The following is a 27,724-nucleotide window of genomic DNA, read 5'->3' as shown; positions in this document are numbered from 1 at the left end:
TTTCACACAGCCAGAATTGCGCATAAAATCAGGAACTAATGAAATAAGTCCGAAATTATTAAAGTATTTGGAATGGTGGTAGTATACCACAACTCCGTGAAGTATGCATCGAGTTCCCGGTGTGTAATTTGTTGCTAATTGTGTTGTAATTGGGTACCCGTGAGAGGAAGTTTAATTGAAAGGAAAACGTAAATGTTGCCAGAAAATGGGGAGCAAGCAACAAAGTTTGCAAACCAAATTTAACTAGGATCCCTCTTGCTCACATTTCTAGTGCACTTTTATTGACCAACGTACCTATGAATGCATAACATCAGTTCCGAGTGCAATCTAGCAATTTTTACGCCACTGCCGTCTTCATTGACACACGAGAGTATATAAGAAAGTCATAACCATTTCAATTGCAGCCTTCACCTTTGAACTGAGAACAGTCAGCACTGCACATATTTCTGCATACGCTACATGGGAGACCCATTGGCTTTTACGACACAGCTCCACATTGTTTAGAGATCATCGTGCAGTCCCTTGCCCTTTCGATTCACCCACCACCACCCTGCCTCGCCGAGCCGGAAAGGAGCAGACATGGCTGCTGCGTGTGCAGAGGATGAGCAGGTAGAGAATTGGGAATGTGCTCCCACTGGTCTGAATGTAACTAACCATGGAGGGCACCAGCGACACATCACTGAAGAGGTCTGCAAAGAGGTGCATGGTAGTAACGAGCGCCAGTAAGGTGTGGCATTGCACGTCAGTAAAGGAATTCATCAGGTGCGTGTCTCGCGTAGCGCGATCTGCAACGCGAAAGTGTGTTGCCCCGCTTAGCAACATTGGGCAGTCGATTGCGATGCAAGTCAAAATCGCCTACAGCTGCTCAGCAGCTACAACACACCTGCTGCTATTGTATGCCAGCTTCAGGCACAGCTCAGTGCCTTACCGTGTTTGCAGCTGTGTGCCTTACCATAAAAATAACCACCTTTAATACTTCACAATATAGCATTGATTCCAGCGTGCAAGTAATGAATACAAGCAATTTACTCAAAAATTGTAGTGGGCAATGCACCCCAGCATTGTTTCAGCATGTGTGACAATGCGTTTGCCGTTTTTATTGCAACCATTATGCCATGCACCTTTAAATTGTGTTTTGTAGTGCATCATTTAGTGCCTGTTGTGGAGCTCAGCATCGCATCTTGAACATGCAAGCCGGGGAGCAGCACCTCTGAAAGATGTTGCAAAACCAGTCCCGGACCAAATGAAAAGCGTACAAGAGGAGTGGCAGCCTTTCAAGCACATGCACATCACTTGCTCCCTGTGACCTGAAATCTTCAAGAGGGTCGTAGTTGTGCCCTGCAACACAGTGTAGTATGCAGCCCAAGGCTTATCTGGGAGTTGCTGTGAACACACACTCACTACTTGCATTGCTTCCAGATTTTGGTTCTACGGTTTTCTTCCAAGGTAAGAGGTGCTTGGCTTTTCACAAAAGTCAATCACTAGTGGCCCATGCCACACCATGGCAAGTTCTCATGCTGGCCTTTGCCCACCGGAACAGATACCATTTGCACAAATGTAGTTCATCACTGGCGTATTGTGCATCCTTTGTTTATTGTAATGCTCAATTTCCACTTCCACAGAGCCAAGCATACAAATACCTATTCCTTTGAAAATTTCATGCCAGCCATGCCATGCTTCAACCAAGGGCAGCCTGCAATTCACACTGCGGGTACTGTGCAAAAGGGGTGCTGCAGCGTTGTCACAAACTACCTATGCAGCACAGGAGACAGTACAAGTGCTCTGCCTATAGCCGGTATTCAATGGCGTGGAATGCATGCAGGCAACCAAGTGTGCGCCGCCATATCTGTGGCCAAGCGTCTGTTGCTAGACGACGTTGTGCGCACGGCCCGCAGATCAGGCACCCTTCCTTTATGCAACCGTGCAAGTGCGCCCGTGGCCTCCGCGATCGGCTACCGGCGGCGCGCCGTCACTCGTGACGGTGCGCCGTCACTCGTTACGTCGGGCTCCGCGGGATGGCAGTACTTGTCCATGCAAAGCACGACTGTGAAACACATGACTGTGTTTCACGTTACAAACTCTTCCGAACGCAAAGTATTGCCTCGAGGTCAATGTGAGTGCGATTAATAACAGCTCTGTTGACGCCACCATTTAGAATCGGATTGGAACGAAGCTGATGACGCACGCAGGTGTTTTTTTTTTCTTCGGCGTGCGGCCGCAGTGGCCCAGGCTGCGCCGTGTCCGTGGCGCATCGGCCATGTCTGTGGCCGTTTCCACCGTTGCCAAGCGAAGAAATTGACCGCTAAACTTTCCAACAAATACCATCTATACTGTGGTACAGGTTAAGGGTGGCGATAGCTCATGCAGTGCATTGCTCTGCTAAAGCGGCAGCTTGGGATGTCAGTGCGGGCGTGCGTTTTGAAAGGATATCTCACTTAATGCGCGACATCGGCTGCGTTTTCTCACGCTGCGCTGATGAGGTACAGTGGCAACTTCCGTTGGGTTTCTTAACATGTACCCGAGTATAATAGTGGACCGGACATCTTATTTCCTGTTCAGTATTTTGCACACTTTCATACCTGTTTTCAGCGACCCATATTTCCTTGTCTACTTCCCCAGCCGCAGAGGTACCATGTACGGATGGGCCTTGATCCGATATCATTTCGGATATTTCAACTAATGGCTTGTATCTGGCATTCTGAATACAATTCTGAAAATCTATTGTATTCGCTGTGCGTTTTGTACATCTGCCTATTTTCTGATCCCCTTAAGTTTGATGCATTCAAATTCATTTATTGAAGCTTATGAGACTAGGCACAGAATAAGTGAGTTGGGAGTGCTTACATCACATGAAAACATGGAAGTGCCAGCCATATGCACCAAATTGTCATGGAGACAACAAAAAAAAAAACGACCAGGACATGTTGCAAAAGTATTCACCGTTTTTATTACATTTGTGAACAAATAAAGATGTGAATCTTAAGCAATCCTTCCACCTTATAAACACATCGAAATTTTAAATGCTACTTCTAATAAATTCTGTACAAACCATGCTTACCCTGACTTAGCAGAGTAATGATAAGGCAGAGCTATTTCGAAGACGCGTTACAATTCATTTCTTAAAAATACAGACGAATTTTTAATGTAATGGTAAGGTGCAGCTATTTAGACGTGTTAAAATCAGTGGAAACAACAATATGAAATAACCGAAATAATGAATGCAACGTTGTATTCACATCACCAACCCAAAATATTGCCTGGCCGATAACAACTAATGGGCTCCACAGCCCAACTGCGTTAACAGTATAATAGGCGTATGCTGTGAACGACACGAGAAAAACAACTGGATGTCATATACAGGTGTACGGCAGTGGCAGTGTTGCAATAACAGTGACAAAGAAACGCTCTTCTCTGCACCTTCACTAATCCACTCTCTGGCTTAACCCTTTTTTTACAATTTAGAGCACATTTTTTTTTTTTTGAAAGAGAGGACACCATTACTGAAGGGGGAAACCTAATGCATCGAGAAGTCCCTCATTCAGCAGGCTGAGGCATGCTGTCCGAGCCTTGCGCAAGAGAGTATTCAGCTCCTCCTTCCCGAACTCTTCGTACAGCTTGTGCTTCTCCGACGCAATGACGTCCGCCACCTCGGTGCAGTCCCTGGCCAGGCCGGACTCCCCAAGGCTCTCCATGAGCAGGAAGGTCAGCTGCGGAACACACAGTCGGCGAATTGCAGCCATCTGGCGGCCCCTGGGCGTGGCGTCCTCGTCGGCCTCCCCTTGGTCCCTCATCCAACCTCCCTCGAAGAGCAGCGCATCCAGGACGTCCCTCTTGACCTCTCTGGCCAAGGTGGACACGAGGTTCTTCCACTGCTCCAGCTCCAGCGCGTAGCCGCGGATCTTGTGCTCATGCGCCACCTTTTCGGGGAAGCGCGCGCCCTCTGGGAGCTCCTCGGGAGCTGGCGGCTTCCTCCGGTGGTACAGGCTCGACCACTCCTGGAAGCTGGTGTGCACCTTCAGCAGCGCCTTGAAGCAGGTGAACTCCCGCAGCGCGTTCTCGTTCTCGGCCGACAGCTGCCCGTGCCGGCCGCCGCACCACTGTTCCACGGCAACCTTGATGGAGTCCGGCGGGATCTTGCGGAAGGCATCCTGAGCGGCCCCAATCTTGCCCATGCAGACGAAGCTGCGCATGAGCGCATTGGCCTGCTTGAGGGCCTCGCCCCTGGTGGATGCATCAAAGAGGAGCCACTCCAGCGAGGCCACCTTGTCCCGGTCTTCGGCCGTGGCCTCCAGGGATGGCACCGTGCCCGTGGCCTGCAGCTGCAGGGGCTCTTCACCAGACATGCGCACCTGCTCCACCAGAGTCCGAGTGATGACGGCCACATCGAGCCCGGCTGCATGCGCAAGTTTCAGGCAGTGCTCCTGTTCACCAGGATTCTTGGTGCCCAGGCTGAGCAGGAGGCGAGTGTACTTGGCCACCTGGTCGGGTGGTGGAAGTGTCGCCGCGTACGTTGCGACCAGGGAAACGTGGCCCTCGTCAATCAACCTGTCAACGTAGGCTCGAAGCAGAGCATTGCACGGCTCGGTACTGGTCTGGCAGCCGACTTGCCGCAGCAGGAGCACCATGTGTGCCAGGAACCGCACCGTCTGCAGTGGTGGGTCAATCGACTGTTGGACCCACTCGTGCATTTCTTCAACCATTGTAGCGGCGTCGTCGAGCACCACGCACTGCTGCAAGGTGTGGGTGATCTCCAAACGGCCGTGATGACTGGCCCCCAAGGCGGCATTGAGCTCTCGAAACACTGCATCCAAGGTGCCGCGGTTGCAAGGGTAGCCGGAAGGCAGTGGCTCGAGGCTTCTGGCTTGCTGTGTGGCAGTGCGAAGCTCGAGCTCCACGCAGACATCCACGAGAACGCGCATCCGCGCCCACAGCTGGTCTTCCCAGGTGGTACACACGGGCAGCACAGCTTCGAGGTTGCCACTCAGGGCACCGTACACGGCGCGCTCGTACGGCGAGCAGGTGGGACTCGACGCGGCTTCCCAGCAGGCCTGCTTCCAGAGGTCCCTGTAGAGGTCGCCTTCCGCAGGCTGCACCGAGGCGACGCCGCTGCCCTTGTTGGGGTCGTGATGCGGCCGCCAGCCTTCGACCGCGGCGGCCAGCCAGTGGTAGCCGTTCTCGACCGCGAGTTCCTGCGCCCGCTGCAACTGCCCCGCCCGCAGGTGGGAGAAGACGCTACGGAAGAGGCGACACTCGTCGTCGCGGTCCAGGTCGTGAATCGGCTGGCGCAGCCGTGCCGGCGCGTCCGGGTCAAGCTCGCGCACACATGACGAAGGCACACTGCTCGCGGCGCGAGACTGCAGCTGATGCAGCGTGTTCTCCCAAGCGCAGCCTCCGTCCGCAAAATACTCGACTCGCTCGCGGTCACCCGTGCTCTGCTGGAATGCGGCGCAGCTTTCCAGCCAGTCGACCACCAGCTGTGCATGGCGCACTAACGAGTCACTAGTCATCAGCGCGTCCACTATTTCCTTGTCGCTGGCTTCGCACGCAGCGTCCATGCGCACAGGGTCATCGAGACCAGCAGTCACGTTTAGCCGGTCGCGGAGCAAAACACCGGTAAGCTTCCAAGTGTTGCGCTCCTCGGTAAGCAATGTGAGGCACGCCATGGCTTCGTCCCAAACGCGTTCGCCTTTCCGAGAGGCCATTCGATCTGTCACCTTTTTTACCTTGGTTAAGTATTTGTCGCACACAGACTCGTACTCTTCGAGCAGTTCGAGAACGTCTTGACTGCTACCGAACGTTTTGTAGGCGTCCATAAACTCCGAGTTGATTCCCACTATGGCAGCAACAACGGGGTGCTCAGTCGCCAAGGCACAAGCACTGAACGCGGTCATGTCCGACGCTTCGAAGTTCGCGCTGGCATTACCGGATCGTTGAACTCCACTGCGCGGCGTCGCCAAGTCCGCGAATGATCCTCCCACTGAAGCATTTGCAGCCCTGCTCATGAGGGAAGAAACGGTGCTTGTGTAGTTCGCCGCAGGAGTGGTGAATTCTTGTAGTCGCTGTGAAAACGACGCACTTCTGTTGCTGAACCGACTTCGCGACCGTTTGTCGGCAACCGGCGTGGCGAGGTTGCTCAGAGAGTACACGAACGCATCACTCGCACTGTGATCCATGTCTCGCTGGTTCTTGGTTCGTCAATTTTGCTTGGCCCACTCTTCAAAACCGAGAAACATAACGGAACGCTGATATTTGAACTTTGGCAATGCCGCCCTGCCGCCGCATTTTTAGGGTTAACCAGAAACCGCGTAAAGGGTCACATGCATTGCATTGTGAAGCGCAGCAGGCGCCCCCTGAAACATTTCAAATTTATTTTTTGTCTGAATAACTTCCACTTTCAAAAAAACTAAATTTATTTAGAACATTTATTCGAAAGTAGTCAATTTAATAGTTTTTTGTGTACTGGTAATGTAAAACTTTGAGTCGTAATTTTATTCTTTTAATAGTTCCAGCAAAAGCCAACATTGTCGCCACAATCGGTATCCTGTAAATTTTTTGGCTTGTTTTCTCGGTTAGTTGCTAGCCGCTGGCAGAGCTGCTGGTGGCCGCAGGGCCGCTGTCTATGGTGCCTGCAGGCAGTGGTAGGCCGCTTCTATTTGTGCATTATGTGTCTCGTGTGAAGTTCTCTTCGTTGTGTATCGCATTGGCGGCGTCAAATGCCTTCGCGTCTGTGAGAACCCTCTTCACTACACAGTGATACCAATAACTTGAAGGTAAGTTAGTTTGTTCGGTAAACTTTCTCTCCCACAACCTGTCATGCCGCCGCATCCATCTCGCGCTCTCATTGATCCAGTTGCCTTCGCAGCGCTGCGCATGATGCTTCTGCATCTGCAGCTTGAATTTGGGCATTCCTCTGTCACTTTGTCCTAGGATCTGACGCCGGTAAAAAATAAATAAGAGTGTACAGTACTTATTTTCTCAAGTAATTTCTTATGGCGCACACTGCACCGGCGCAGGTCCCGTTATTTCCGCGCTACTTGTATTACGCCCCTGCGGCGTGTGCTGTTCGTAGCACGAAGTCTGCCTGCTTCTCGGGTCTTCCCGTGGAGCTGACAGTTTCACGATTCACGCGAGAGCTTAATCGTGTTACATCGAAGCACTTCGATGTAAGGAGTACCCGCATACGCACGTCTTTTTTTTTTTTTTTTTTAATAATACGCAGCTGGCTTGCGTTCAGGTAGCAAGACATCGTAGTTATGCAACCGTTGCCAAGCGCAACCGTACGTTTTCATTGTGTGATAATTCCGGCTGTTCATGGGAATGCGACACGTTTTGTTATTGTTCTGGTGGTGTCGAAGAGGCGGTTACATGGCTCCTTCCTAATGGTTTAGTTTAGCTGTTGTTCGACGTCGAGTTTAATTATTTCAGCTGATCTGTGCCTCTCGTTGTGGGTTGCCGTGTCGATATCCTGACTGATTTTTTTATATATAAAACGTCTATCGCCTGGGAGAAAAGATATCTTACAACGCTCACGACTAGTGCTGATACTCGTGTTTTCAACCCATTAAGGCGAATCTCAAACCTTGAAGAAAAAGAAAAATGAGCTCCATTAAGAATCGCCGATCAGTTCAACTTCGTCAGATGCCTACCTATATTACTAAGTGCGCTGGTAATATATGCATGCAGTTTTGGACAGTTGCGCATCTTTCCTTTCGGAAAGAATTTTCGGCCATTTTAGGTCTTGGGTCTCTTGACCTCTCCTCCGCGGGAACCGAGGTAAAAAATCGGTATTCTTTTTTTTTTTTTTTTCCTCGTGTTTTGCTGTGGCACATTTGATCTGAGGTGACATCTCGGACTATCCAACTCTGTAAAGGAAATCGATGAGGCCCTTTTGTTTCTCTCTTACCCATCTGCGTTCTCTCACCAAACACACACAAAAAAAGAGGGTCGAGTCGGCGCTTTTATTATTATTTTCTTTTTTTGAAGTTTTAATTTACTCGACACTCCTTCGCCTTTCAAAGATTAGTTCCCCGAACAGGCAAACGTTACTTCTACGCAAACGTCAGTGTCGTCGACGCGCTGCTGTTGTGGGTTAAAATAGTGATAGCTGTTGGGCGATCTTTTTTTTTTTTTAACCCTCTGCCGCGCCGGCACCGGGCTATCCATGTGTAGAACCAAACCAGCAGCAGAACGTGAACTTTGACTTGTTCCGGCGAGACACTTGGAATTTAATTGGAACCGTCTGTTCCACTGATGAAATCAAGGTTTGCTCACCCCACACCTGGTTCGTTAACTTCCGACGCACAGGTTGACTAGCGTGCAGATTACTGCACTTGCACGGGCTCGTTCGATTAAGTAGCTCATGGTTGTTCAGTGCCGGTGTCGCCATCGTGCGGAACAAGTGCCGCACTTTCGTCTGTTCATGCACTTTCTATTTTTTGAGGTGCAAAAACTGCACTGGGCTACACCGCTGGCGAATTCGGTGGAAAAGTGCAGGTGCAGTGCACTCGCAAGCCAAAGAGGCGATTGGGTTCCTACACTGCCTGGATCATAAAGCGCGCAGCCGAACAGTTGAGTCTATGGAGGGAAGTACCGCACTCATCGTCTGCTGGTCAGGTGCGAGCTGCACTCGTCTGTAGAGGCTGCAGTGTACGGAGTCACGCATTAAATGCGCATCGATTAAATTCATCCATCATCTGGTCTCTTGTATTTGCCTTCCCAGAGCAGGTGGTTTCTGGGCAGTACAAAAGCTGCTCTCGAGATAGAAATTCTAAGGGCAAATAAAATTGCGCAGCTGCTTTGGAGCAGTCCTGGGCAGTCCAAAGTGATAGAAAGAGCAGTCGTCATGTGCCACGAAAAGAACTACAGAATGCATTGGAACGGGATCTCCGGGTAGTTTTCGACCCTCCGCACTTGGCATAGCAATAGCAGGAAGTTGTCTAATCTGGGGGAGGCGAAATAATCTTTCAAGGCATTTGCATATCCCGTATTTAGTCGATTCTAACCACCCCCTTTTTTTCCAAGATCGCGATGCCGAAAGTGAGGGGATGCTTAGATTAAAAAAAGCCTAAATTGCCTTACCTCCCGCCACTTTTTTTCCCCCGCCGTATCTCGACGAGACGGGCGCAAGGAATGATGTTTTATTTGACCAATATTCAGCCGAAAAACAGGTACAGACCCACCGCTTTCGTATGATACCCCGTCACCTTCACTACCATTCAAGTCCAATGTGCCGCTCGGGCCGCCCCGCCGCTTTCACTGACCCCCCCACCAGGTCGTTTTCTGTTCCGTTGAAGTGTTGTGTAATTGAAAGCTTCATAAGTGACTTGGACACAACGTCACCTCGAGCCCGCTTCCACGCGTCTGAAATCCACGTTGCGGTGGGGGGGGGGGGGGGGGGGGGGGGGGGGCTAGATTCTTAAGCAAACTTTTTTTCCAAATTTTTCCCCGAAAGTAGGGGAGGGTGCTTAGAATCGAGTGAATACGGTATATGCATGTTATGGGAATGTCGCACTGCGCAGCGTTCCAAAGGCAAGTAGGAAATCAGCCATGAAATGCCGAATCTGGCTTGCAATCCGAAATGCACGTCCCCAAAGTTCGCCCCTCCCAAAAATACATTGGCATTTTCGCCCAGTGAGAATCGAGACTGGGGTAGCGTTACACAAGACATTCCAGATATTGTCATTTGAACCTCCGCACTTCAAATGTCTGTGCTGAAAGGCTGATTCCGCTCTTGGGTGCGAAAGCTTGGAACGCACTGTCAGTCTAAGCTTGAAGAAATTTCGGGTTAACATGTAAACTGTTTTAGTTGTCTAGTCGAAATGGTTAGGGAGGATATCGTTTAATATTTTGTCTGCGTTTTGCCTTACTTTGCTGTGCAATAGTGGGCAGTAGCCATATAGGCTATCGGTTCCAGCATTATTTTTTTCAAGTGCTGATTGCCTGATGATGATGATGCTAAATCGACCTTTGCCTGCTGGTCGAGTAGGTTAATTGAGCGAGCCTTTAGATGGCGCGGCTCGTGCTTCCGTACTATGGGCCAGCATGGGGATGTGGGGCGCATCGCCGCGTCGGTTAAACCCCCAAGGAAAGGATGTACAGCGCCTCGTGGGGCGTTTATTCTCCGGGGCAGTGAACCTAGCGCATGCGAAAGGATTGAAGCGACGCGAGGCGTAATGATGAGTCTCCCTCCCCATTTCTCTCTCTCTCTCTCTCTCTCTCTCTCTCTCTCTCTCTCTCTCTCTCTCTCTCTCTCTCTCTCTCTCTCTCTCTCTCTCTCTCTCTCTTTTCTGCTTCATTTCCTTCTTACTTTTTCGTGTTTCTGTTTTAGAGAACTTGGTGGCGTTAAGGAACCAACAGCTGTGCTAGTTGGTACTGGATCTTTAACATCTTTAAGCGCTCTCTACACGGACGAAAGAAGGAAAATTTTTAATTGCGAGTCAGCTCTGTAATTTGTCTTTTTTCTTTTGTCCGTGTAGAGAGCGCGCTACTTCAAGTTGTTAAAGGCTCGTATCGTTGAGTTGACGCTAGACTGATGTTTCTCGTTTCAAGTCGGCTGAGCAGCCCGGACTTGCCAAAGCACTGCCTTTTCGCGCAGTTGTACGCATGCCACGGTGGTGCAGGAGGGCTAAAATCTCGATTTCAAGCTCCCTAGTCCATTGCATTTCTTTCCTTTTCTTTTCTTTTTTTCCTTTGAAGCGCTGAAGAATCGACACTTTGAGTGATGCATCAGGGGCCCACAGTGTAGTGGGGTATACTAGCTTAGTTTAGACCACAGCCTATCGCCTCCTAAGCCCTGTATTCCAATGCTGTATAAGCTTAGCACTAACACTGGGAAGTGTAACTGGTCTAAAAGGTGTTACGAATCGACTGGTGTGTGTGTGTGTGCGCGTCGACGCGCCGCGCAGACTTCAGCAGTGCTCAGCGCGACGACGCGCCGTCGTACTTTCCCGCAAAGCCTCACTGATGTGAGGTGCAGTCCCCTTACCGGAAGGCCCCTGCAGGTTCGTACATGCCTCGCGCCCATCAGTCGACTTCGAGATTGTTGCGTGGCCGGAACCCTCTTGCGCATCCTCGTACTCGACGCGGCGGCTTTTCGCGGTGTGATTTTGCTTTGTGTTCGACTGGGCTTCGGAACGTGTCGACGCGTGTTTCGACGGACACCACTCCACTTTTTTTTTTTTTGCTAATAAAGAAGTTGATTCTCTCGCTCTCTCTCGACGGTTGCAGTGGAGCAGCTTCTCGTTGAGCGGGGACAGTGCCTATATGGGCTTTTGCGGGTGGCGTTTCTCTGCGCATTCGAGTTGTCATGCTTTAATTTAAGCACGCCAGTAGGCTGCTACCTGTACCATCGCTTTTCTATACTCGCCGTGTATATTAAACAATTCAACTCCATCCTTTAGCTCTTCGTCGTCGGAACGGAGGCAACCCTGCTGCAGCCGGGAAGACAAAGCCTGCACTGAGTACAATGAGCACTCTGGGAAATAAAGCGGTACTTCGTCAAAAGTGGACATGATCTGCTCTCTTTACATTGCAGTGTGGACCATATAAAGCGGGAATTTAAATGAAGCGACTTCGTTATAACGAGAGTTCTCTGTGTGCTTCGAGGCAATGCGGTAAATCAGCTTATCGTGGAAAAAAAATTACTGCGCTCTAGGCTGGCTTTTCACAAATCGCGTAGAACGAATTCCCCGATGTGCCAAGCAGACGCTTTCGCTGTATTGCAAAGCGTTTTTGATTGAGAAGACGGTGGTGTCGCAATATACGCTGGAGTATCATTTCCCCGACACTTTAACGTCGAAAGACGTCGTATACTGGTTGTTACGCTGGATCGCAGGTTTCGTTTACAGGTCACGGGGCCTGCATTATGCGTAGAAGTGAAACCCCCGTGTGCACGAAATTTCGGCGCTCATTAGAGAGCCCCGGGTTGCTTGAATTATTTTGCAGCCCTCCTCCGCTACGACCTTATAGACAGGACGTGAGATTCCAGTTGGAGATATGTATTAGCGTTGCCTCGCACGGCCGCGAAAATTTTGGACTGAATAAAAAGTCATCATTATCAGCAGCAGCATGGTTGTGTCCACTTCAGAATGAAAAAGCGTCGACCAAAGATCTCGAGCCACGCCTGTCGTGCGCTAGCTGAGTTTACTCTTTCCCCCGAATTTCCGTAGTTCATTCCTCTATCGAGTCCTTGACCGTCCCCTATGGCAGCCACTTCTTCAAATGGATGTTTAGAAAATACTTTTATTCCGTTTAAACAAACGGCCATCAATGCAATGAAAAAAAATCACGCATCTCCAAGAAGTGAGTCATGACGAGTGGGTGAAGCACTGAGGATCGTTCTTACCGTAATCACCCGTGGCATTGCCCACTCGCGCATGTAAATGAGTGACAACTCGTGTGTGCAGTATACACAATTCCAATCCGATAAATTCAATTTAATCCAATCCAAATCCAATACAATGCTCCTCGCGCATGCGCAACACTGTGTACACGGACGCCAAGCCCCGGACAAAGCGAAGTCCTGTAAGGTGCTTCGCCCCTAAAATTCGCGCGTGGTGACGCAATATTAGATTTCGGCGACCTTCGCAGCGCAAGCCTAGGTGGCAAAGGTTCCGTCGGTCTGCGCACACGCGTGTCCTTCGCATGAGGCTGTCCTTGCGAGAGCAGTGACTCATAAGCGAGAGCGTTAGCTTCGCTGCAGTGCGGCCTCAGAAATGGCATTTTCGCTCGTGACTCGTCATGCGGCGAGCAGTGCGCGCTGGTCGTCGTCGGAAAAGTCTCGCTGCCGCAACGGAGCGGAACGTTATATATTTTGACGTAACCCGCCGGTATCGCCTCCATCGTCGTGCCTGATGACGCGAGGCCAAACAACGCCGCCGTTTTGGACAGTGGGCCGCTTTCTCTTCTCACCGCACTGCGTTCTTCTTCCCCTTCGGGCTCTAATGTTTTTCTTTCTTCTTTTTGTTTTCCGTTTTTCCAAGCTCTCTTGCTCTTTTTCCGCTCCACGCCGAAAGGTTTTATGGCTCATGCACGTGCCCCGGTGAGCAAGCAGACGCCTCTCGTCGGCTGCTCGATGTGAAGGTTGAAAGAGCTTGCGTTGTGGTCGACGCTCCTGTTATTTGAGAAAATAAAGAGAAGAGCAAGGCAAACTGGCTGTCATCCCGTCACGGGGGAGAGCGCACCCTTTCACGCAAGCTGCGGTGCCGGGATGTGCGTGCTTTCGATACGGCGGCTTCTGGGGCGCCGCGGTGTCGTCAAAGCCCATCCTTGTAGTACAGCTATACTACTCACGAGACTTGGACGAGTGTCGTTGCGGAGTGGGGCTTTCTCATTGCAACGACCGCTGCTTGACCCGTATCGCCGGTTCTCACGCGAGTACGATGGTTGACTAACGCTGTGACTCCTCCGTTCGCCGCCTTTTTGGGCGACGACGAGGTGTACGCAAGCTGCAGAAACGGTGTTGAGACGATAAGGGGGGTGTAGCGTGCTTGCTTGGCTTGTCTGTGACAGCTTCTCTGGGCCGGCACGTAAGCATAAAACAAGAATACAATTTTTGTGGGCTAGTTCGTTGACTTTTCAGATATGCGTGTGTGTGTGTGTATTGTACGCGCGGTTGTGATGCGTAATGTGGGCCACCCGGGAGTCCCTGGCGTTCGGCAAAATTAAGCACACACGTCGCTTTTTTTTTCTTTTTTTTTTTTTCATTTTTGAGATTTCAGTGCGTTGCAGCGAAATGCCCTTCAAAATTTCGTTCAAGGCAGCGCTTCCGTGATACAGGTTCACGACAGCCTATTAGTCTTGCGGCGAAACAAGCGGGTCGTCGATCGTTATTGATCACCGTTCGTTTAAGTTCAATTCGCGCTTTTGGCAGTGCTGTGCCAGACGCGCTGTACACCTTTCACGTGGACGCCGAGCTTTGTCGGCTTCGCACGTTCGAGCTTCGTTGCTATTATTCTGTGGATTGACTGCATGCCGTATGTTTAACGTATGCGAGAAGATAGCTCCAGAACGCTGGCGGCGCAACACATTAGCCAGCTCATAAAGGCATCCACTATATAGTTAACCCTTGCTGTGGTGGCTATAGCCGGGGTTTCGTTGTGTTCAATTGTATGTGCTAATAGGCGTAACCTTCCTCAGGGGCGTAGCCAAGAGGGAGGAGGGGGGTTCGGCGTCGGAACCCCCACCCCCCCTGAAGTTCATGCATTCAGAAAAATGGATAATGTTTGCCCGTCCGGCGCCGTCACTCTTTCTTTTTCTTTTTTTCAAATTTGTCCGGTGGCGTAACGCCCCAGGAAATTTATTTCTGGCTACTCCACTGACCCACGGCACCGGTAAATTACGAATTAGTCTGTGTCGGGTTATGTACCAACCTGCTTTTTTTGTGCGTTCACGGGCGGCTGCCCCTATTTTTTATTTTTTTTTTCCTTTTCGTGTCTCTCTCTGGATAAGTTGAGTTATTTCCATATCTCTTATCCGCCGCGGCGGCTTGGTGGCTAAGGCGGTGGTCTGCTGAGCACGAGGTCGCGGGTTCGATTCCCGGCCGCGGCGGCCGCTTTTCTGATGGAGGCGAAAAGTAGAAACGCCCGTGCGTACGAGATTTCGGCGCACGTTAAAGATCCCCAGGTGGTCAAAATTAATCTGGAGCCCTCCACTACGGCGCGCCTCATCGCCTGCGTTGCGTCGGCACGTTAAACCCCCACAATTAATCAATCAATCAGTCTCCATATCTCTTAGTTGGCAACTGAACAAGTAATACTAGTCTGTGCCATCGTCAATATTATCTGGAGCCGCCGAACAATATTACAGCTTTCATTGCTAATGACGTCATATATACCCGTGAGCGTACATTCCCCACCATCTTCGTCGCGTGACTGTGATTAATGTCACTATTTGCTCAATGTCCAGTCAGATCTTCCTCTCGCGGGGTCACACGCGTATTTTCATTGGCAACTCGTATGAGTTACCTATGTGACAATGCTCTCTCAGTAAATTAATGAAAAATGTGTTGACGCACGTAGCAGTGGAAATTGAGTTCGTTTTGGCACGCGTCTGTGTTAGCATATGGAGCTGATAAGAGTCTGTGCTGAAGTGGAAACACGAGTCACGTGCTAGGAGCCCTTAGTAAACTCTTTTCCCACTGCAGTCCCGGTAATTGAACTCGCGTGTGGCCGCCAGCAAGTCGGGTTGTGTGCGGGGCAAAGAACAGGAGGCGCATCATCCGTCGCTTGGATAACGACTGCGCAACGTCCTGTTGCGAGTCAACTCGAGTCGAGACAGCCGGCCCGCACATGTTCCCGCGGTCCTGTTAGGGGCGCTCAACTTGCCAGTCAAGGTCGTCTTGACTACGTACTCGATCCGTGAAGGCCTGTTTTCCCGTGCCGACACGAAACTGGGGGGGAAAAAAAGGAAGAAATAAACCGTAACTGTGAAACCGCGGGGAAACAAGCGCGGAATCGTTCATCGATCTATCTCGGCTTTGCGAGGTTGCGTTAGAGGGGCAAATGGATCAGTTGGTCACGCCGAGGCGTATCTCCAAGGCAGCAAGGGCGAGGGTGAAGACATCGGGTTTCGCCGTCAGCGGCTTTTTCGCGCCTCTTGAGGCTGCTGGATAGGGCGCCGGCCTCTCCAGATAAGCTTTCGTTTTGGGGAGCGGTCGCTGACCTTTCTCGCGCCGAGTAGTGCGTCGCGTTGTCGTCGCCTTCTTTTTGGTCCGTCGCGAGAGTACGGCGTGTGCCGGCTGTAGGGTGAGCACGCGCCGAGGTGGGATGAGAAACGAGTCGGGGTATGAGGGGGAGGCGATGCCGACGAGAGACGTGCGAGACTTCAGTTTCGCCTCCGGCCTCATTTGTGCACGTATACGGTCCTGCGTTATGCCCCACGCACGTTGTGCCTCAAGGAGCGACGCTGTTGCCTTTCCTTTTCTTTTTCTAAGCAGCATGGTGACAAGCGCTGACTGGCTACAGACGGAAGCTGAGTTGTTAAATTTAAAGAGCCATTAGTGCCCGTCTGGATACAGGTGATCCTCTCGTCGGTTCGGAATTTTCAAACCCTGTTTCCATTTACTGGGTCGGCTTTTGGGTGGATCTCACTGTAGAATGGAAGCTTCTCAGTGATCCAAATCGCCTAGCTTTCCCGCCTGAGTGTAGGTTTTCAAATGGCCCAAACAGCATCCGCCGTTCACTTTATCATAACGTTTAAAGACGTCTTAGCAATGCACAGCCGCGCACGCGCAGAGACACGCGCATAAACCGACGCAGACTGACGCATTGCCCGCACCACTCCATTTGCGCAGAGCCGCCCACATCTAGACGTTACGCCAACACCGCGACAGCGCAGGCACGCTCGGCGCCTGTTTCCCCGTGCTGGTCACGACCCCGCGCAGTTACGCAAATACGGGAAGACAATGGCCTGCCGCCAAGTTATACTCGAACGTGCTGGAGCGGCGGTAGGTAATAGGCAGTTGAGCGCGCCTACGGGACACTTGCATGCGTGCGTGCGACCGAGAATCGCACGCGCGAACCGCCGCCTCGCTGCGACGTGTGATTTGGAGAAATCTCCCGCGACTGAAGTTGCCCCCGATTGCCGAGGAAACTGTATATACTTCTCTCCCTCCCGTTGATCCCGACGGCCAGAACGATGGCGATGGCGGGTACTTCTATTACGGCTCCCTGCACATCAGCGGCGGCTGACCCCGATTCACGCCACTCCGCGATGTGCTCAGGGGTTTCGGAAAGACGCGTTTTCTTCTTCTTGTCCCCACCTAGTAGCGCTCAGAAACGACCCTGTCCGGCTTCTGATTGTGACAATTTTTCGTGTGCGCGAATTCTTGGCCCTGTGTGTGACGGCGTGTGTTTTCTCGTCGTGTGCGCGCGATCCGGACGGAGCAGCGCGCTTTGCTCCAGCTGCTCCGACGGCGGCCGCCATCTTGGGAGGCGCCGATCGATCTGCTGACGGAATGGCGGCCGGTCAGCTGAGCGGCCTTAGAGAGAGAGAAGCTGCGCGATGCCTGCAGTGGTGCTGCCCATCTCCTGTGTCTGCTGCCAAGCCGGGACGGCAGCTTCCTGCATTACGGCCTCGGCTTTCGACCTCCCCACCTCCTCGCGCCGTCCCTTTGTTTCTGGGAGCAGAGTCGGGACCCGAGACGACAGCGCCGTTGATGGCTCCGCGGCCTCCCTTTCGCCCCATCCTCCCACCGGGGATTACCAGAGTTCGGAGGCGGGATAGACGGGACTTATTTGTCGGCAAATTATGTCTGTAGGGGCGTGGTCGTGAGGCACAAAAAGGATGAGAAAAAAAGAGTGCGTGGGAGGCAAGGAAGAGGGGAATGTGGTTCTTGGGAGGAAGGGAAGGAACGTAGCGCTTGAGACGCATGGCTTGCTGCTTCCTGAGTAGTGAGTCTGATGAAGTACATTTGTAAGCATACCTGATTGACCGTCGAATGGCAACGCATCGATATCTCTCTCTTTTTTTTCTCGGAGCCGAATACTGCGTCCAAGATGTAGCGTTTCGTGAGAGACAGAAAACGAAAAAAATTGGGGCAAATCATTGCATCTGTGTGGTAACAAAGGCTTCTTCAGGGGAAATCCTTGTTACGCCATTACGTAGGTCGTGGCCCGCCCTGTGATCAGGTGCTGATTCGAGCTTTAGAAGTACAGTCGTGTCTATAGAAGTTCGCTGCACAGTAAAAGGATTTTAAAATAGCTCGTCAACATAGTGCAGACCCTTACCCACACATTTACTGTAGATGCCACTCACTGAATACATACATAATTCTCTGTAACGATTCGACACAAGTTCTTCCCTCCGTAATTTTTTTGCGCACGTTCACATCGTGGCCATAGTTTTAATCATTTCCACTTTTCTAGCGTGCGTAGGCATTTGCTTTGTCGGTTTGTTACGTTGAACACTGAATATCTCCGTGTGCAGCAAGCTCATATACACGACAAATGTGGGCACTTATACTGTGTATATATATATATATATATATATAGACAGACATAAGGGTTGGCAGTCAAGAATGCCTCCTCGGAAAGCAAAGGGGAGAACGCGGTAGGTCATTGAAATAGATGAAGAATTTTGAAAGATAGAAAGAAGGTAGAGAAAAGTGGTCGTGGGTTCGGATCCCACCGGGCGGGCATTTTTTTTCTCGAACCCACGACCACTTTTCTCCACCTTCTTTCTCTTTCAAAATTCTTCATCTATTTCAATGACCTACCGCGTTCTCCCCTTTGTTTTCCGAGGAGGCATTCTTGACTGCCAACCCTTATTTCTGTCTTAATTCAGCGAGCCCCTCATTTCCCATTCTACTTCGCTATATATATATATATATATATATATATATATATATATATAGTACGATAGCGGTTAGTCTGTGGTTCACGCGTCCTCTTCCGCTGTTACTATTTCCCACATCGAGTTGAAACCTGGCCAACTATTCAACGCGTTTAGCTTTGTTTTTTTCCCTGCTTTTTGTTCTAAAAGCTGCGCGTTCAGCGAAGAAGGGCAACAAACGGAACCGCGGAACTGGCACACGACCAAGGATGAAGGAGGAGTTCACTAAACGCGGACAAAAGTGATGTGGCTTGGAAGGCTGCTTGCAAGTGGAGCAAGACAGGTCTGCGTAATTGTCCCCGCTTCTACCCGTTCTTCTGATTACCTGGTAGTGCTCGTTTCTCGCCCGCCTGTGTGTCTTTTGCGAAGGAATAATAGGTCTAGAGCTCTCTTCACGCTTGAATAACGACGCTGTTTTCAATTCGCGTTTGTCCTTCCTTCTTCTTCTTCTTTTTTTTTTTTTTTTTTTGTTTCGTGCCAACCTGTAGGTGAAAAAAGGCTAGGCTCGACGTAGGCTTTCTGATACCGGAAGCATTAATGTCGTGGCTATATTTATATACTTACGGAACCGTGCGTCTGCGTTTACATTCGGGATCTCGATCCCGCTTCTTATACTTTTCCTTGCTCCGGTGTCCTGTAGGTATCCTTAAGTATTGCAAAGTGACTTAGACTAGCAAAGCTTGAGGGGCTACTAGTTGTTTCATTAGTACCGGGGCTGCCGCAAAATGAAACCGGTGTGAGTACGCCAATATGGTACCCGGGCGACTTCGCAGCCGTCGGTGTTTTAAAGCTCCCGCGTTGCGGGAACGTTCTTGATTTTTCTCCCCCTAGTCCACCTGACCATTTCGCGTGTGCCTGCGGGATAAAAGTATCGGCTCGCATGCAACGTTCAACGTTTTTCGTCACGGTCCACTCGCCAACACCTAGCTGGGTAACAACACGCGCGCCTGTCCGTGTACGCAGCCGTTGCAGTGTGCGCACACCGAGCACAAAGTTGGGGTTGGGTTGGCGCTTGTGTCGTTGGTTCGTTGCCCCCTTCGTGCTCAGCCTGATTCTTTCGTGTACGGCTTCTGCCATCTCGTGACCGAAGCGTGGACAGCTGTCTCACGACCAGCCGAGCCCATCGTGCACGCGCCTTCTTCATCTATGTTGGACGCTGGCCGCTTCGTGAAGTCCGTCTCTTAATTCGAAAGCGCGTGCGCTGCTGTCCTTTGCGCCCGTTGACAACTGCCGCTCGGTGCGCCTCTTCGCTCCCCTGCAGATTTCATTGCGAAGGTTTGTCACGCTCCGCCTGGACCCTGGCAGCATTTGTGACGTTTACATTGTGTATGAACAGTCGTGTCGCATTACAGATGCGTGTAAGTTGCAAACGACCTTCTGCTCCAATTTTGTTCATATCGAGCTGCTTGTATAGTAGCGGTTATTGAGCTGAGAAGATGGCCGTGCTGATTCTCTTTTGTCGTTTCCCAAAGGAGAGTGGTTTTTTTATTATTATTTCCCTTTCGTAGTGACATACAAGGGCCAGTGGTACTTCTGTTTCCTTTTAACTCGACGTTCAGTTCATTACGTACAAGCTGGTTTTCGGCGTTGTTTTTTGCGGCAGTGTGTTTTCCCTTGGTGAACATTGCGAACTCGTTTTCTCAGGCATCGCTCCCTTTCTGCATGTCGTTTTGAATAGATGACGTCAGTTCTTGACCTTTCTCTGAGCTTCACCCTGCCAACCTCAAGCTATCAAAAATAACTTTTTTTCGTGCGTCACGGTCTATGCAGCGCGTCAGGGGCGACCGCGTTCATTAATAATGAGGTCGTTACTAAACATAAAATCTATATAGATTTTTTTGCTTAGTAATGAGATTGCTTGTGGTCATGTCCTTGACGTGTACGCATTTATGCGAATACAGGTTGTGGCTTTATTTTCTCGGATGTTGTCGTAGGCTAGGGGGGTAGACCTATATCGTGGCCGAACAATTACCGTTGCATGTAGATAGGCACGATCAGAGGACTTCCGCCAATACAGTCATAACCAAACTCGACTTTCGGACTGAAATAACGCTTAGCTGGCGCTCACATATAGCTCCCAGCTTATGAGAGTCTGCTTACATGCGTGGTCAACCTATACGATCCAGTAGTCTCTTTCATGGTTGTCGAGGCAGCGCATACGAATGCGCAAGGAAGCCCTGTCCTGTCTATTTAGCTTGCGTTATACTTCATTGGCTGCGGTCTTTCAGGAATGGTACAAGCTATCTGCCTGTAGCCGCATAAATGTAATTGTGTACGCTATATTGGGCAGTGGTTTTCGAATGGAGGTCGGCGGTCCTCTGGGGGGCCCGCAAAGGCACTTCAGGGGTTCCACGAGTGCCTCCTCCACACTCCCCTTCTTCGATCCTTATTGCCAAAATTTGCCGCCATAGCAAATAAGTGGCTTTTTTGCAGTGCACGTACGTTTGACTTCTCCTGGTAGCCATGATCTTTAAAGTGCACTTCGTTGCGCCATGTCCTAATAACTCAAGGAAGCACACAAAAGGCAGACACAAAAAATTCCGTATGGGCGACTTTAGCTGCTAGAGTAACTTGTATGACGTTGTATCAATACATTTCGTCGTGGGGTCCCCGATCACTTTTGCGGGCCCAAAAGGGGTCCCCATGCTCACGGTAAAGAACCACTGCATTAGGGGGCCTAACCATGGGCGTAGCCAGGAGGAGTTCGGTGTCGGAACACCCCCCGAAATTTTATTAGTGGTGCACCCACCCCGAGTTCCTTTCGGCCCTTTTTACTTACACCCATGCTATTTACACACTTCATATAAATTTAAATTGAAAAACGAAAGTAAGATTTAAAAAAAAAAACACTGAAAATGAAGTATTGTTTGGGTGCGGACTTTCTTTTTGAAATATTTTCTGGCTGCGCTACTGATCTTAACAATTGCGGTTTCGATTTCTGTCGCTGCGGCCGTTTCCGTGTGCGGGAGCTCATCTCTCGACGACCGGAGCGTGTCGGAGGGTGGCGTCGGCAGGAGCAGGGGACGTAACACGTGGCGGAACTGCAGCATCGTCGTCGACCCCTTCATTTCCGCCTGTCGGCCGTCACGCCTTTGCGCCCGCGGCGTCTGTAATTTAACGAGAGCCACGACGCGTCGTCTGGCTGCGCGGCATATTATAACCACGCGGTACGCTGATATACTCGCGCAAGTTGTGTTCGGCTCGTGATGCCTAGGCCCACGGCGTTACGGGGAACTTTTCCGAGTTGCTTCATTTTAGCTCTCTCGGTGTGTGTGGTTTGCGTCGACATAATACATTGTCTCGCTTAGTGCTGTTGCACGTTCGTGTTATCGTCTTTTTCATGATCGCTTCTCGGCGCTAAGGTCAAATAAGGTCAAATTTACTTTCATCGTACGAGCAGTGATATGATGCGGTGGTCATATATCCGGCTCGTCATCGCCGCCAGGTGTGTGGGCCGCAAACCGTCGGCAGGTTATCGCGGATCAACTGCGATCAGATATATCAAAGTGAGTGTCCATTGTTTATAGCGGCGCTGTTTCATGTCCCGCAGGCAGCGTTGGATAGGTATAGTTCTATTGCGGCGGAGGTAATTTGGTTGCAAATATATGTACTAGCGTGACTTCATCTCTTCTCGGTGCCCACAAGCATCGTCTATTGTCGATTTGTCTTTCTATAGAAAAACACGCGTGATTCATTGTTTGAAATCATTGCATCTGTTCTCTGGTTGCAAGACTTCAGTGAAAGAGCAAAACCATATGAACGCTTGTATTGTATCGTCCTTCAGTCTGTCGGAAGTGCGTGCATGCGTACGCGTACCCTGTACTTCGTACATTTGCCATCGGTTCCAATTGTCACTTCCATAGTACTCCGGGGCGTTTTTTTTTTTTTTTTGACACCTGAAGTCAGCGTGCTTAAAAATGTACGTTGTTTCAACTGGAGCTTAGCGCCGTTTTGTGACCTTCCCCTCATTTCCGCCTACGTTTTAATCGCTTGTTGGCTAACGGTAGGTGTGAACGGAGCTGGATTCGCTCTAAAAGCACCTTTTGTATCCACGCACAGGGAGGCCGGGGTACACAATGGAGCCGTTAGCCTTAAGCGCAGCGGCGGCGTAAAGGTCAGCGTATACGTAACGGTGGGACGTGTGTAATGTGAGCATTACGTGGCGAGGGCTGTGCCGAACATGTGCCGGGATTTCCGTCCTGCCGTTAAATATATATCTCTCTGAGCCCCTTATTCTCTTGTTTTTCGCCGTCCGGCATAAGCGATTTTTACACGTCGCGAGTGGGTTAGGCAGCTCGCAGAAGGATGTCGTCCTCGAGCGCCGCATGTGACGTCACAGCATGCGCGGGTACACCCCGGATCCCCTTCGCTGACCCGGAAGAAAGACGTCTGCGTGCATTTTAGGGCCGCACAATTACGCGTGTGGTCGGGCAGTCTGGCAGCCATTGTGTACTGGGAGGAGCATTGTTCCGCGGTCGCCCCTGTGTGAGAAAAAACTGCCAGCTCCGTGATGTACGTAACCTGGTAATGTGACGTTACGTGCACAACGCGTGCGGAAGTTGCCTGCGACGCGCAAAAAGGCGGAATCAAAACGAGTTGTGTATATAATGTGCTTACACTGACGCCTCGTTTTGATTTTTGCAGCGCTTGTGCGTCACGACCAACCTCCGCATGCGTACACCCTCCAGGCCCCGTATGCTCGAACGACGCTTGCTTTGAACTGCCGACGAATGGATAGGAAGGGGGATCATGCCCAGGATTCGCACCTGAAGCTGCCTGAAGTTCTACTCAGATTACACTTATTACGCGGTATTTCATCGCAGCTCAATTTGCGCGCTGCTCTTTTTGCCTATACGTACCGCCTACAAAAAGAGAAAGAAAACACAGAGCAGTCACAAAAATCACGAAGCTTAGGACAGCGCCCTTGTATAGACATGTTATGGCCTCTCTCTGCCCGCCCATTCTTATTTCGCTCATGCAGTTGGTGTAGAGGCAAAAAGGGAAAGGAATCATCAGCCCAAGAAATGGGGCGAACAGCGTTATTTTAAAACGCTCGCATCTTGGAAGCGGCTATAAATATCGATTGATTGCTACTGGAACGATTGGTGGCAGTATTTTTTTTTTAATAGCCTCAAGCGTTCGCGCGTTATTTTCGTAGTGCGATTGAAATTAAACTCCGTCTTGGGCAACCAAATTACGTGCCTCGCAGAGGGAAACGCAGACCCTGTCGTTTCGCGCGAGAGCCTAAAATAGTTTCCGCGCTCTTTGATTGCATGAGCAAACGCGTGCAAGAAAATTGTCAAGGGAATTGCAAGAAAATGATACATGGAACCTAAATCCCTTTTAAGCGGAACATGGAGCATAATTGCCGGGTTGTGTACACAGGGCACCGTCGGCTGCCGTGTAAAAGATGGTAAAAGAACAAAAGAGCGCTCTGAAAGAAAGTGAAGAGGAACAAGAACGGCGGGTAAAAATAAAAACGCGGGAATATAAATCTATATATATAGCGCGTAGGCACTTCGGTGGCGGTTAGCACCGCTTTCGTAATTAAGTTACTCGGAATTACTGTGCCTGTTTTTACCCGCGTTCTCTCGGAACGGTTATCCTCGCCCTTTGCGATTATTGCGAATGTTCGCCCCACGAGCGGTTTTAACAGACTGAAACTTAGCTTTTCAGCGTTAGAAATGTTTGATTTCACGACGGCATCAGGGCGTGAAATTCAAAGTAATGAACATTTATTCAACCTTAGTCCAGGAGGCCGCGAGCATACGCTGCTTCCAGGGCTCTATAGTCACGGGGCATTGCTGTTCCTCCAGCGATGATTTGGTCGCAGAAAGTGTTCAGATTGACAACTCGGAACATATCGCCGCGAAATCGAAGGAAAGCATATACTTCAGGTGCTGCGTTGTAACCATTCAACCAAACGGCGCTCTCACACAAGCCAATTGATACTTTCTTTCGAAACAATCCGATGATGGCGAGACAACAACAGCGTTGGCCACCGCTCGAACGTCTCCTGTGCTCGACCACCGTGAACACATACATTCGATAGATGTCCCATTCCAGTGTGCAGGCGCTTCAAATATCCGCACTTTAAGAACGCACGCAGGTAAGCGGCATGTTCGAGGTAACCGTACTCCATATATACGAAGCTTTCCCCGTAGTTTTCATTTACGAGCGCTCCTTGGCCAATGTACCGACCCGTATTTTGCAGCCCCGTCGTATAAATCATGCGGAGCCCGTCCGGGGCCGTAATAAGCTAGGGGCCACCGCTCGCCTCTTTGGCGGTATATTCAAATTAGCTCTTTCCCGCCGCACGTCGGGCTCGTCCAGCTGGCAAGCAGTGAAGGAAGCGGGGCGCCCTGTCTCTGCTAAAATTACGCCGAGCATCCGCCGCCGCCTCCTGCCAGGCCTCCTCAATCACATCGGCCCCCACCCCGCGCTGAGTCTCCTCCTCGACACGGCACGGCGCCCTGGTAATTCGCACCGTGTTCTTCCCAGCGGGAGGGCACCGTTCCCAGCATGGGGTTCTTACCATAACTCTATCCGCCCGCTGAAGTTTACAGGCGCCAGGAAGACCAGAGTGGAACCTTATAGTGTATACCCTGGCTGCAATGGATATGTGGGAGGATTTATTTTGAAATCGTGCGGTGCCTCACTACCGGGCAAAGAGGGAAACGCACGCTTGTGTCATCTAGTTCTCATTTATTTTCACCCTGTGCGTTCTTGGCGTCTTTACTTATCAAGGGGAGCAGGGGACATGCTGCGTCTGTTCTCGTAGTACTACAATGCACGTCCTGTTGTTCGCCGCGTGTGTTCGTCGCGTTGTCGTCCTATAATTCGCAGTGTTCCGCCTTTGTTCCAGTGTTGCGTTTGGAAATCGATCCTAGTGACGTGTATATTCATGTAGAGGCTAAATTTCCTTCCCCGAGGGTTATGCCATTTTATGATGACGGTATAACGGTGACGGTATTTTATGATGACGGTATTTTATGATGACGGTATGATGACGGTATGATGACGTATGACGGTATAACCGAAACAAGTAATGCTGAACTTGCACGACTCGAAGCCTGTTCACCCCACATTTCTTTGTTTCTTTTCTTTTTTTTTTTCTGTTCCTTTCCCTTCTTGCTTTCCTTTTCCTTGCTTTCTTTCCTAGTTCTCCCAATTTTCGATGTTGAGTTTCCTCCTTCGAAACCGTAGCCGTGCTACGACCACTGTTTGACGTAGACGCAACTGCACAACGCAGCCACGGTCTCGGTTGGTTCGCACCTGTGTGTATAGCTCGTCCGCCAACGCCGGCCTTGATGCTTATGCACGATGGCGCGAGCCGTGGCCTTGTGTCTCGCCATCCGCGCGGAGGCCGCGCCGCTCTGCTTCGGTGGCCTCGTTCGTCCGACCGCACGACGAACGCTCCTGTCGAGTCGGCGACACGTGAGAAGTGGACTCTGGTAGCTCTAAATAACTTCGGCGATGTCCGACGACTCTCGTGGAACCGTCCTCTGCTGGACAGAAGTGTGTGAACGTGGTATACTCTCAGGCTGCTTGAAGGAACTCGTGGAAATCATTGACAGCTGTTCTGTCGGCCTTGTGCTCGGAAAATACTGTCGCTGTGAGATTGAAAACACTGGGCGACCCATACACGCCGCACTCGAGTCTCACTGCCGCTTCTCAACCGCGAACCATAAATGCAGCGTATAGATGCGCAGCAGTCAGTGTTAGCACGTTCGACGATACAGTTGCACTGCGCGTGCGACTGTATCGTCAGCGGGGTTTTCGCAGTTCTGAGGGGGCAAACAAACGTTGCAGGCCATCGCACAGTTCTTAGCAATATGGTGCCGCGCAGTAAGTTAAACAATGCAAATAAAAAAATAATGCCTCAACTATGACCAAGGCACATATATCTCTATCAGAAAGAAACCACTTATGGTCCCTTCCGGAACACCATCATGATTTTCTATACTCAATTGACCCACAGATAAGACTAAAGCTGCCAGAACGACTACCTCGCCGGCGGGAAACGCTATTTCATAGACTGCGACTCAATGCGGCGTTTACAAATGCCTACTCACATCGCATAGGCCTAAGTCCAAGCCTCTATTGGGACAACTGTGGCGCCCCCGAAACCGTTGAGCTCTAGCGTGTCCTTCAGCGTGCTTCGCCTACACTGACGAAAGGAGCCGGTTACAGCAGAAGATGACGTGTCTTCACCCTGGACCAATTACGCTGAGCCTGCTCTTTGCTACTTGGACCGCATTCTCCATCATCTAAGCGGAAAGTCCTGGATGCGTTATGTTGCTATCTTCACAATATTGGCGTCGCTGAGACTTTATAGCCTTCTTATGCGGGCAGTCTTCGCTACATCCCATGTCCCTCTAATGACTCTGTCTCTTTTTTTTTTCTTTCACCTACTACTCCTCTCCTTACTACTCATCTATCTTTTCCCCATTCCCCTTCCTGCAGAGTATACCATGTCGACGTACGCATGTTGGCAAACCTCTCTGCATTTCCTTCCTTAATGAAGTGCTTCTCTCTCTCTCTCTCTCTCTCTCTCTCTCTCTCTCTCTCTCTCTCTCTCTCTCTCTCTCTCTCTCTCTCTCTCTCTCTCTCTCTCTCTCTCTCTCTCTCTCTCTCTCTCTCTCTCTCTCTCTCTCTCATTTTGAAAAGCAATTTGCGCCTCATTTCACACATGCCATGGGCGCCCATCACTGTGCCAGTGAACTGGGTGTAATTAGAGCTCCGCTAGGACTGAGATATAGTCGCGCTGGCACAAAACAACCCAGTAATGCTCCCTGCAGAAAGGCAGCAATCCGCCTCATCAATTAGTTCGACATGGGAGAATTATATTCTATACAGACAACGACCAGATGAAGAGTGCAGCCTTTTGGCGCCGTGGAAATGTGGAACAAGATCAAGAGCGGGCTATGAGACGGATAAGCGTTAAAAGCTGAGCTCGGACGAGCTCAAAAAATAAATTTAATTTAGCATTATATACTCTGTTTTACAGCATTGTGCAGCTTTGGCAGGGGCAAATTCCCCATCATTTATCAATATTCTGTTCAGGCTTTCTGACACGGCTATGCAACTGGACGCAGGACGGGGCACTATTAGCGTCACTGCAGTCTCGTATAAGCGAAAGTTGGCCTTCACCTCGGTTTGTCTGGTGTACGGGGAACTGTTCAGTTGATTTTTTTTTCCCCGCCAGATTTAGAGGCGAGTAGTCGCAGCATCATTTACGTCTGTTTAAGAGCGTACGGCTACCTGTCTTACACGGGATTCGGGTCAAAGGAAAACGAGAATAGGGCTGCTGCTGCCCCATTTCATTTAAGGGGCCGCCCAAGAATGTCTGGGCTGATGAACTCGGTTGTCGCTGTTGTGCCGTGGGAGGTGT

The 27,724-nt window shown here is 50.5% G+C and overlaps 2 protein-coding genes across 3 annotated transcripts in view; one reads left to right on the top strand and one right to left on the bottom strand.

Moving 5' to 3' along the window:
* Positions 1–2,924: 2,924 nt before the first annotated feature.
* Positions 2,925–6,331, bottom strand: Nup107 (nuclear pore complex protein Nup107). Its single transcript, XM_077700260.1, has one exon. The coding sequence runs from the start codon at positions 6,171–6,173 to the stop codon at positions 3,498–3,500; it is 2,676 nt and encodes an 891-aa protein (XP_077556386.1). The 5' UTR covers positions 6,174–6,331; the 3' UTR covers positions 2,925–3,497.
* Positions 6,332–6,562: 231 nt separating this feature from the next.
* LOC144170450 (transmembrane protein 198) overlaps positions 6,563–27,724 on the top strand; it is an 87,545-nt gene continuing 66,383 nt past the window's right edge. For both annotated transcript variants that reach the window (XR_013322615.1, XM_077700261.1), the window contains exon 1: positions 6,563–6,770. The gene's annotated coding sequence lies outside the window, so the exon portion shown is untranslated. The remainder of the gene's footprint in view (positions 6,771–27,724) is intronic.

The sequence above is a fragment of the Haemaphysalis longicornis genome, unplaced genomic scaffold (genome assembly GCF_048455015.1).
Source record: "Haemaphysalis longicornis isolate Haplotype H1 unplaced genomic scaffold, Haemaphysalis longicornis Haplotype H1 scaffold_2, whole genome shotgun sequence".
Taxonomy (NCBI): Eukaryota; Metazoa; Arthropoda; class Arachnida; order Ixodida; family Ixodidae; genus Haemaphysalis; species Haemaphysalis longicornis.
Note: the sequence above shows the minus strand (reverse complement) of the source record. Positions and strands in the feature narration are given on the sequence as shown.